General features: G+C 41.6%; 1 protein-coding gene across 4 annotated transcripts in view; it reads right to left on the minus strand.

Moving 5' to 3' along the window:
• THSD4 (thrombospondin type 1 domain containing 4) overlaps window positions 1-12,177 on the minus strand; it is a 691,564-nt gene that overhangs the window by 535,369 nt on the left and 144,018 nt on the right. For all 4 annotated transcript variants that reach the window (XM_077123893.1, XM_077123894.1, XM_077123895.1 and 1 more), the window contains one exon: window positions 282-384. In XM_077123893.1, coding sequence (XP_076980008.1) covers window positions 282-384 — 103 coding nt within the window. The remainder of the gene's footprint in view (window positions 1-281; window positions 385-12,177) is intronic.

The following is a 12,177-nucleotide window of genomic DNA, read 5'->3' on the forward strand; positions in this document are numbered from 1 at the left end:
CTGTCCCACTAATCCCTATCTTTGCATGTTGCTTATTTCTAACAATGCCTCATCCATCTGGCTTTGTGTTGAGGATGGTCTAGGTATCACCTGGGCTATGCAAACCTTGGTAAACATCCCACAGGCTCCCTCTGCCCTGGGATCACACTTTGCCCTGCTCATACTTCAGCCAAGATAACACCAATGCCTCCAGAATCAACCAGAAGACGAACAAGGTTGGAGAATAGATAAAAAATAATAATAATAATAATTGCCATGGACAGAACTAGGTCTGTTCTTACCTTCTGCAAATGGTTCCCATTCATAAAACCGGCCCATGAATGGCTTGTTGTTGTAGGATGCACACTGTACCTCCCGGATACTTCTACTGCTTTCTGGACATACCTAATAGAACAGATATTAAATGCATAATTAGTGTCCATATCTTTTTGCAGCCCCAGTCAAATCCCAGAATACCTCTCCAATTTCAAATACCAGTTCTCTTCTACCTACCCCAGGTTTGTCTAAACATTTGGTGATTGCCTACACCAGAAATTTAAACATCAGTCTTCAGGCTTTGTCCTAAGTTTACTAAATCTGAATCTTTGTAGGGAAAATAAATGTTTAACAAGCTCCCCAAGTTTATTCTTTGTTTATCATAATTTGAAAACCATTGACCTAAACCTTCTGTTCCTGACAAACTGTTGAACTTGCTCTCCCCCAAAGAGGCCATCAATCCCCATCTGTTTGACTTTGCATACGCTATCCCCTTGCATGGAGTGATATTCACAGCAAATATATATAGAACCCTTACTACGTGCCAGACACTATTTAAAATGTTTTACATACATTAACTCATTTAATTCTCACGACAACTTAAGGGGAAGATACTGTAATTCCACAGATTTTTTTTTTACCGAGGAGCAAACTGAGGAGTGAAGTCACCCAGCTGGCGAGTGGTAGAGCCTAGGTTCAACCCCAAGCAACCTGGTGCCCCCAGGGCTACCTCTCAGCTCCCCCATACCTCTCAGCCCCCCCCATCTTTTACAACTTCTGGCCTAAATTCTCTCCACCATCTAAAGCAGGGGTTCCCAATCTTTAGTGTGTAAAAGAATCACCCAGAGATTTTGTTGGAAATGAAAACTCCTGAATCCCACCTCCAAGAATTATTATTTTGTAGCTCTGAGAAGAGGTCCAAGAATCTGCATTTTATCAAATTATCCAGGTGATTCTCAGATACTAGATGACTCAAAGAAAATGTCCAGCTCCCCCTGACTTCTTTCTTATTTATAAGGGGTAAAATACATGCAAACTGTGAAATAAAATAATAAGAATCAGAATCGTGAATTCAATTTGTGGATAAAGCAGCCTGTTTAAGTATGCATGTGTGTGTGCATATATGTTAATATTCAAAAGGAAAAGGAATCTGGCTCTTTAAATATTAAAAACATTGTATATAAGGCATCTTGGAATAAACTGTTGATAAGATAGCTCAAAGTCCTCAAGGACTTATAAAGAAATCTGCTGTATGGATCAGAAACACCAGGTCTCCCGGAAGATGAGGAATGAAGCCAGGTAGAAGGAAAAGCACCTCTGGCTTGATAAGGGACAGTTGGAGGAGGCTATGGGTACAAACTCCCAGTGCAGTCGTAGCACTGCTGCAGCTCGAGTCAAACCAGATGGATCAAGAAGCCCCGGGAAGCAGGCAGTGATGGGACTGGTGGGAAATTGGGTTGGTGGGGTGAGCTGAGCTCTGACAATCGGGGAGAAGCTGACAAGCTAGGAAGAGCCCCCCGCTAGGGTTCTGGAAGCAAAGCTGCTGGTGGCCCTAAAGCCGGAACCATGCAGGCTTCCAGCAACACCAGCTGTCTTCAGGAAAGAGCTCAAGATAAAATGCTTTTTATGATCATTTGGCCAGGACCAAAGTTTGACTGAGATGTGTGTGATGGGCTAGGCAACTAAGGAAAAAAAAATAGCATCCTACAGTAGTAGAAATCTGGTTTCAAGAAAGAATTGTCCCAGGTTTGTTAAAAATATGGGTTCTTGGGCCTCACCCTGTGGGAGTGTGGGAAGAGGAATCAGGAGTATATGCCTAGGGCACTCCCTCGGGAGATTCTGCAACAGCCAGCCTGGCACCAGTACGTGCAGCAGCAAACAGAAGCCACGCCCAAGGGCACATCTCATTTCAAATTACTTAGCACAGAGTCACAGGATGTTAGAGCAGAAGAGAATCAAATCCCAGCTCCTTAAGTGCAGATGAAGAAACTGAGGGCCAGAGAAGTTTGGCAAAGTTCGGAGCCCTGACTGCCCAGCATACCGCCCTGCCCATAATTAGAAATGAGATATCAGCTGCTGGGCTTCAAACACAGCAGAGCAAGTAGGTTAAATGACCTGTCCCTCAAATAACCATGCCTACATAAAGTCAAGCTGCTCCAGCAACAAGGCTGTAGCCGGAAGCCATCCTTCATTAACCTGGCAGCAATTACCAGAATTGGAAGCAGTGGAGCAGAAACACTTAGCCAGCCTGCTTAACCCCTTTCATTCCCTCAACAGAATGTTGACCAAAGGCTGGACCTTCAGAATCATTTAGAATTGCTCAGGATTCGATGATATATATCCCATGACATGGAAAGCAATCCACCATCCATTATGTGAACACAGTGTTAAAATGATGATGCCTGTGTGTGTGTTTGCTTGTGTGATGACAGATTAAAAACGTTATCTCTGGAGGGAGGGATTATGCACAGTTGTTCTTCATAACTAATTTTTGGTTGATTTTTCACTGCCTAGTTTTTCTGCAATAAACACATAATATCTATGCAACAAAAACGACAATTTCTCAGTACTGAGATCCCCAAACACAATTGGTCCTTTGCCAGCTTTGTGTCCACTCGTAGTTTAGGATTTTATGGTGTGTTTTAATACTTTAGGAACACCTGGTGGTCTAACTTGCCTATATATGCACCTGCCAAGCCAACCAGTCACCTGTGGCAGGTTATTCAGGACACCTGGATCCCTGGTCACCACAAACTCTTCATATCTGAGCATGGCCCAGTAACCTCCTGTGGCAAGAGGACCTAACATGACATTAGCTCCCGTGGGGCAGCCAGGTGCTGAGGAAGCAAATCCACCTGTAGTCGGCAGGAGGAAGTTGAGCCCAGCAGGTCACTGTGGTGTCCACAAGAGCTGACATGGAAAGGTGCAGCAGCTGTCACAAGGTGTCCTGGCAGTGGGCACAGATGGCCCTGTGTGTGATGCAGAGCAGGCACTAACATGATGCCAGGCCAGATGCCATTTGGAGGGTGGGGGACCTCTTTTTCCTAGAGAGGAAGGGGACCTAGCCAGAGAATTGCAAGGCTCACTGGGCCCAGACATGAAGCGGACTATTGAGAGAATTATGGTAGAACCCTGGGGTGATATGATGATGATGGTGACGGTGATGGTGGTGTTAAGAAAAACTAACTTATATTAAGCACTTACTAAATGCCAGAAACTCTACCATGTGATTTATGTATATTACTTCATCTAATCCTCACAACTCAAAAGGTAGGTAGTACTATCATACCCATTTCACAGATGAGGAAACCAAGGCACAGAAAAGTTAAATGAACTACCCAAAGTGACATGGCTAGTAAGAAGTGAAGTCAGGATTTGAACCCAGACACTGGGTCTAGAACCTACGCTAGTAACCACTGTACTATGGTGTGGCTAATGATTGTGTGGACACAAAAAGTCATTTGTGAGGGGTTCTTAGACTAGAGAGGCTGAACTCCTTCTTGCCTATTAACAGGAGGCATCCTAGAGGACAATGTCTGATTCACCCTCTGGGGCTTGGTTAAGCAGCCCTAGCTGTAAGGAGCAGGGAGCTATGGAGTGAAGAGGAAAACCAAGCACAGCCTGGGAAATTTTGTTTCAAGTCTCCCTTGCAGATTACATCTGCTTATACTTGGTGTACAATTATCAGTATATGATCTCCTTTCATTTTAACAGATTCTTTCAAGTTAAAACTTCCAGGTTACAGATTCTTTTACATTTGTAATATTTTAGATGGGTTTGTTTCCTGATGTCATAGGCTGAGTCACCTTCACCTAATCAGTAATTTGCCTCTATAGTATAACACTGTGAGTTGGCTTTGATCAAGTTTCCTGCAGACAGCTGATTCTTTCCATAGGCACAGTCTTGTAATCTTCAGGCCAGAAAATGGAGACAGGGAAAAAAGCCATGTAGATAGAGATCAGGCTCATTCAGGATAAGATCCACACAGACCAAGGCTTTATAGCCAAGTCAAGCTCCTGGGACTTAACTTTCCTCTTTCCTTCCACCCAACAGAGGGAGGGATGTTTCCACTGGACTCTTATGGGAAGAGGAATAAAGATGCACTTTAATATGATGAGCTAAATCCTTATAAAGCAATACAGACCCTATCCAAAGTTCCATCTAGACAATTGCCTGAGGATGCTATGAGTCACAAAGAATATCTTGGAAACTGGGGCTAAGTTTCTCCTGACCCTGGTTAATCTGAGATGACAAGTGCCTTTAACCTAACTTCATTGCTCAAGAGGACACAGTCAGTGATCACACACTTACCTTTTGGTAATTAATGACTTTCAGTTCCCCAGGAGATGAAGGGAGTCTTTCTCAATGAACATGGTTCCAAGGAACATGACCTTGGAACCTCCCTGGGTTAGCCATGCATTTTTTTTATCCTTTTCATTGCTCTGCATTCAATCAAAAGACTAGCTACCATAACAATGCATTTAATATTATCACAGTGAAGCAGGGAACAAATTAAAAAAAAGAAATCTAGGAAGTAGCCCTCCATGCCATGAGAAAGTGGCTGTGTAGTCTTGGACAAGGACGGCGCTTAACTTCTGTAAGCCTTGGTTACCACATTTGTATAACCACACTTGTATAACCTCACACCCCCACCCAGGATTTCTGCAAGGATGAAATTAGTAATAATTATAGTTCCTAGCTCATAGTAAGTTATCAATAAGCTTCGGTTGAACTGAAATCCGGCTGGACACCAAAGATGAATCCAGCATTCCAGAAGCTATAAGGGTCTAAAGGTGGTGTTCCAAGCAAGTAATCCCCTCCCCAGCCCCTTCTCTTACCACAAGGTTCCTGGTTTGGTTTCGCAGCTGTAAAGTAATGTAACCGTGGGCCAAAGTTTCTTACAAGTTATGCAGAATGGTTTCCAAATCGGTTTAATATCTCCTTTCTCTAGTCACTTGGAACAAACTCAATCACGCAAAAACTCTTTGCCTCCTCCCACCACTTCTCCAGAGCCATTGAATTGGTTCGTCCAAGAGAGCTGGCTCAAGGTTTTTTGCTTTTTTAAAAAAGAACAACTTTGTTTTCTTAGTTCTCAAGAACTAAGTTGTTTTCTTTTCCCCAAGTCAAAGAATAGTTCACAATGTTATCCTAGAGAAAGATGCTTCCCTCTCATTCAGTACAAACATCAAAGTCCCAAAGGATGTTAAATGACTAAGCCCATCCATTCACCCAGGTGAACCTTACGTTTTTAAGTATTCTGGACACGTGTACATACACATCCAGGCCCATTTCAGGAATGCCCACTTATTTCCCCTCCTTTAGATTATTTATATGTCTCCATGTCTGGAATAAAGTCTAAAAAAGGATACACCCCATCCACACTTTTATCTTTAACAAGTCAAGAATGGTAAGACAAAATATAAACTTATGAAAACATTCAAAACTCCTCCTTCAATTTCCCAAGAGCTACTTTATGTATCCTATATCAATAAGGCTATCTTCATTCCCCTTGGCTCTCCACTAGGGCAGGGCATGAAATTCTGTTCAAAGGCCTTCAATTATAGTGCCCCTACTATGTGTCAGGTGTGATTGGGGTTGAGGATACCGAGGAGACTCAGTCATAACAGCTGCTTGCAGGGATCTCACAGGCCAAGGTGAGAAAAATTTTCTGTAAAAATATGTAATGCAATGTGAGGAATTTACAGAATTGTATGGGCATTAAATTCCTAATCTTGCAAAGCAAAGAGCCAACTGATTTTCTAAAGTAGCTATATCAAAAAATAAAAATTGTCAGTATACTACATACAACTACAAATATAACTGGAAACAGAAATGCGGCCAGCAGAGAGAGAAAGAGTAGGAGGAAAGGCAGCAGTTCCTTCATCTTTCACAGTGAACAGTCAATGCAGAAAGACTGACGTTGATAAACCAAAAAGCAGAGATCTGAGCATGTCACTTAGAATTATGGAGAGAACGAGACAAGAACTAATAATTTAAAACATTGGCTGTGATTGCACCCAGGGCCAGAACATGCCCTTCTCGATCACGGGGATATTTCTTACTATTCTCATGATTTATTTATTTATTTATGTATTTATTTATTCATTCATTCATGGGCAGGCACCAGAAATCAAACCGGGGTCTCCAGCATGGCAGGCGAGAATTCTGCCACTGAGCCACCATCGCACCACCCTTATGCATTATTTTTTATAATCATGAAAAGTGGCAATTGTGAACAGCTCCCACTATCACAGCTAAAGAGTTTCTTCAGAGAAATGCAATGAAATATATTTAGAGCCTAAAAAATATTACACTGGACTAGGAAGTCAGGACAGCAGATGTCCATGCTTGCCTCTACCACTCATTTTTACTTTCTTTTTTTTTATCTATGAAATGTTTTTATTTAACAATAGATTCTTCTATAAGGTTTTCAAAATAATAGCAAGGATACTAAAAGAACTATAAAACCTTTTACTCTGCCATTTTACTGAGAGTGATTTTACAAAGAATTTCACAAATTAATTTTTAAACATTAAAAATAAATAAATAAACTACCAAGTTTCCTCAAGAACTGTCAAACTGCCTTCCTGAGTGGCTGCAACATTTTACATTCTCACCAATGGCAGATAAGTGCACCACTTTCTCCACATCATCTCCAGCACTGGTTGTTTTGTTTTATTGATAAAGGCCATTCTAGTAGGTGTGAGATGATATCTCACTGTGGTTTTGATTTGCATTTCCCTAATAGCCAGTGAAGTTGAGCTTCTTTTCATGTGCCTTTTGGCCATTTGTAGTTCCTCTTCTGAGAAGCATCTGTTCATGCCTTTTGCCCATTTATTAACTGGGCCTCTTGTCTTCTAGTTGTTGAGTTGCAGAATCTCTTTATATACTCAGGATATTAAACCCTTATCTGAAATGTGGTTTCCAAATATCGTCCTCATTGTCTAGGCTGCATTTTAGTTTCCTGAAAAAGTTCTTAGATGTACAAAAGTGATTAATTTTCAAGGAGATTCAATTTATCTATTTGTTTTCTCATTGCTCATGCCCTGGGAGTAAGGTCTCTACCACTTATTAACTCAATGTTAAGTGTTATTTCCAACTGCTCTGAACCTCAGTACCCCCACTGGGCCTAACAGCTCATAGGTAGATAAGGTATTGGTCTACTTGATTACAAGAAATCAAGTAATGTGGAAGAAGTGGATTATTTTTTGTAGCCTGAAGAAGGCTACAAGTTACAGCTAAAACAGACATATATTTGTCTTTAAATGTAAGTATATATGTATCTAAATATAGATATAATTGCCTTTAAATACTCAATAACAGACCTTCTATGAAATTCCAAGTTTGAGTTGTAAAGACAGAAACCAAAATGCAGCAAAGGCACTGACACTAGCACCTATTCCCCAGAGGAGGAGGCTGGTGATAAGCTCATGATAAACTGTGCTGAGCCCTCCAGTTAGATGGCTGCCCATCCAGTACTGGCCCTATTGTCTTGGCAAGCTTTACACCTTATAGCATTGCACTGGATTTTTACCTGGCCCATTTTCTGAGTTTCACCTTAGAAACTAAGTTTCTGTCCAAACCTCAGTCTAGAGGTTGTCAACTGTCTAAGCCTCAGTCAGAGGTTATTTGTCAGCTCCTCTCTTTTTCAGTATCAGACTGGAAAGTGGGGGAGAATTAGAATCCGACTCCACAGAGTATGCTTAGCTACATGTGATACCTGCCCAACATCTTCATTTCATTTTCACTAATTCTGAGGCCGGAAATTCCACAGGGATAAACTCATTGTCAGAAGCCAAAAGTCCCATCCCAGGGAAATGTACTGGGGAGTCACTAACACCTGAACTCATCACACTGGTGTTTGCTAAAAGCTGCTTTTAGCTCCAGGAGTTTTTCCCTCAAAACGTTAAGCGCACTCAGGCTAAACCCAGGATCACACCTCCGTTGGCAGGAAGGCTCCTTAAAAACTCATAGCCCTGTCCCGGCCTTGCTCCAGGTGACTCATTACAGCCTCTGTTCTCCAGAAGGGGCCGGAGTGTCAGCCTCCTCTCCAGGGAGGAAGGGCCAGATTCACGGAGTGCTTGAGAGGGTGGTGGGAACAGACACGCGTAGGCCACCAGGACAAAGGGCAAAGGTGTTCTGGTTGGTTAATATACATATCAGATGTATTCTGTATTCCATACAAAATCCCAGACACTGCCAGTAGAAAAGGATTTTCTTTCTTTAACTGGATCCCCCAGGCACGAGAGGGATTGTGGTCTGGTTTCTCCTTCCCGTGTTCCACCCCTGTAAAACCTCCAACCCTTTTGCTCCCAAGTTTTGAGAATGAAGAATCTACTTCTAGGCTTCAATGAGTTTCCACAAGGAAGAAGCTTAATGATTTACTGGATTCCTTGAGTACTTATTATTTTCAGCCATAGCTGAGAAAGTGCAGATAAAAAAAAAAAGAGAGGAAGGGATTATCTTCTGTAGCCTAAAGAAAGTGTGAATTATTTCAGGGCTTGGTCTTGACTTCTGAAGACACACATGCAGGTGAAGCCAAACTGCTCCTCAGGAAAACAGCAGATTCGAGTGAGTGGTCCCTGAATTCCCACTTCTGGCTCCTCGGCCCTTACAGGAACACAAACGGCCCACTGGGTCACTGTCATTCCCCTTACCTGGAAGCCCCTCCCCTTACCTGCATAACCTGCACTTGACCAGGAGGCCTTCCCCAACTCTACCCAAGCCAGGGGAATTTCCAGTGTCTGGGAATTTCAAAGTGCCTATGTGGCATGTGTGGTGCACCCGTGACCTGTTACTACCTGTTTATTAGTCTATTGCTCCCACTGGACTCTGAGCTGCTTAAGGCAATGGCTTGCATAATCTCACTGTCACTGGCTCGGCATCAGGGCTGTGCTTACCGACTCCAAACAATACCCCACAATAGTGAATGTTTAATAGACTCGGGCCAGAGGCTTAGGTTGCGTCTTGCTACTGATACTTACACAGTTGATCTTGTTCAAGTCACTCCTCCCTGGGCCTCTATCTCCTCACACATAAAGGAGGATATTGTGCCAACAAGATGAATAAGATTGACGCCAGCTCTAAAAGGCCACGGTCTCTCCTTGTAAGGAAGGAAAAATAAAAACTTCCTTCTCTCTGAAATCTATGTTCAGAGATTGCTAGCACTGCATTTAGTATTGATTTTGCAGTATTTTGAGGGAGCATCACATATGAATCTAATGATCCTAAAGACATGCTAGAATGCTTAAAATTCCAAGCTGACGCATTAAGGTAGGGCTTATCATTAAACATCCACAATCAGGGGTGTAAAGAATTCCTTGGCATAAGTTTGGTTATCTATAGTTTCACTTCCATCACTTTAGAAACATGGCACATGGATGATTACCTTGAAACTACATCACAACCAAAATGCTGGGTCTCTCAGCACTCTTGTTTTACTGCCGAGCAAAGTGAAAGAACCCTCAACCACAGCCAACCCAGAAGACAAAAGGAATCTCTGAGAAATGTTGTCCAATTAATCCACAAGTTTTATGAGCTCCACCTAGAAGGTGGAAGATGGTCAGATGGGGAGGGACTTTATTTATTCCGATCTGAAGAGTGACAAGAAAGTCTCCTTCACTTATCCTTGCCCCAAACATTTTTGTTAACATTTTAAAGCAAACATGATTAAACTAATATTTATTAATAATGTGTCAGCACCATGCCATGCTCCTAATATGCACGATCTTATCTAAACTTCCCACCAACCCTACAGGGAAGGTTATTATTATTACCCCCACTTTACAGGCACTCCTCAAAAAGTGTAATGACTTGTCCAAGGAAACTGTTCCCTGTATAAATGCTGGTGTTTGCATCCAACTCTGCTCCACCCCCAAACGTGACTGTTTAGGCATTATCCCATACTTTCTTACAGATCTAACATCGCATCCAGACAGATGATTAAAATCCCTTTAGAACTTTTCAATGTATATAAAAAAGTTTCTTGCCTATCTATCTCACAAATGAAAGTCAAGCAAGGACCAAGGAACATTTCTATAAATTGAAATGACAAAGAACAAATTCTCCATTAAGACTGATGATTTCAACTGAATAGGAAGAGGCAGGGAGGGGAAGGAAAGAGGGTTCCCTATTACTTTGAGGCATAAGACGTGCCTGACATTCTAACACAATCCTGTCTAGTCTGTGCCTAGGCTGCTTCTTTTGCCCCCAAATGCTCTTTTCTCTTATTTGGCCATCCTCGAAAGCCTAGCTCAACTGTTTTCTCTTCAATGGTGTCTTCCCCAAAACTGTCTGTGCAAACAATATGGCTTAACTGAACACCTATTTCATTTTGGGATTCTGGAACTTCTATCCATGCTAGGCAGATGGCACCTACGGGGCCAGTCCCCCCAATAAAATCCTGGGCACTGTCTCTAGTGAGCTTCCCTGATAAGTCAACCCTTCATATGTGGTGTAATAACTGACTGCTGCAGGAAGGCTGACTGGAGGAGGAAGAAAGAGCCTCCTGTGTGTCTCAACTGTGAAAGGGCTATTGAAAGCTTGCCTCTGGTTTCCCCTAGACTTCATCCCAGATATCTTTTTCCTTTACTAATTTTTCTTTTCATCTTTCTGCTGTAATAAGATAAAGGAATGGGCATTACTATATGCTAAGCTCTATGAGTACTAGCAAATCATCGAACCTGGGGATGCTTTGAAGTGTTCATGGGGTATGGCTGAAGTTCTAAGAAAAATAATTCAGTCGTGGGATGCCTAATAGATGAAATCTCCGAACAGTGGGTCAATGAGATGTGGAAGTGGGGTGGTAAGATGCCCGGGGGAGGATATTGTGCAAAATGTTACACAGAAGAGAAAGGAATTAAATTTTGTCATAATCCCAATTTGCATAATTCTTTGCAAACATTTACTCCTTTGCCCTGGGTTTGAGACATTATTTTGCCTACTTCCAATGTGCCAGCAGACATCACAAATACATAAGAATTTTCCAAGATTCTCTGTGCTTCAATCTCAGTGGTGCTGTGCTACCCAGGACTAGGGAAAGCCATGGCTTCTGTATGGGGAAAGACAATCCTTCTATCGATAACACAGGCCTGGCAAAAAGTGCCTGCTTATAAAGTATGGTTTAAATGAAAGAAATGTAAATACCAGCTCTACATATTTGCCAAGTGCTCTTCCTCTTTGTCCCTTCTTTTTGCAGTTTACTTGGTCTTCAAAATTAAGAGACAGTCTAGTCAATGAAATAATTTGTTCTACATTAGACATGAATTCATTTCATTTAAAAGAATGGTGATGAGTAGTCAAGCACCAGAGGCACTGATGTGTGATTTTTTCTTTTTTTTTAGGTGCATGGTCTGGGAACCGAACCCGCGTCTCCTGCATGGAAGGTGAGCATTCTACCAACGAACCACCTGTGACTTTTTGATTTACAAGGCACTTTTGTAACATCATTTCATTTGATCCTCAAAACTCTGCAAGGTAGATAATATTACTTTCTCTTTTATCATTCATGGTTCCTAGTCCATTACAAACAGCCATGATCAATTAAGTCGTATGGGTTGACTGATTAGCAATAGGTTTAGAAAAAGTACTGCTTTATGCAAACTCATAATTCCTAAAGTCTTTCAGTGGGAGGACAAGCAAAAAAGAAATCTAGGCATTCCAAGGAATTATTATGATCACAAATTAAGTCATTTCTATGGACTCTATAGCAGGAAATATATTTTTAATGAGGAAATTGAAGCTAATATATAACAGCTGTCTGGTCACCCAGTAACTGAGTGTTAAGGCAGATTAAATCATTAATGAAAAATATAGCAACTCAGAAATTTAAACTTTACACATTCTCTTATTCCTTTCTCTTTTACATAGAGTCTTTAAACTGATATTAAGAAAAACACATTTAGTCATCTTATGTAGTTTACA

Source organism: Tamandua tetradactyla, chromosome 12, assembly GCF_023851605.1.
Source record: "Tamandua tetradactyla isolate mTamTet1 chromosome 12, mTamTet1.pri, whole genome shotgun sequence".
Lineage (NCBI taxonomy): Eukaryota > Metazoa > Chordata > Mammalia > Pilosa > Myrmecophagidae > Tamandua > Tamandua tetradactyla.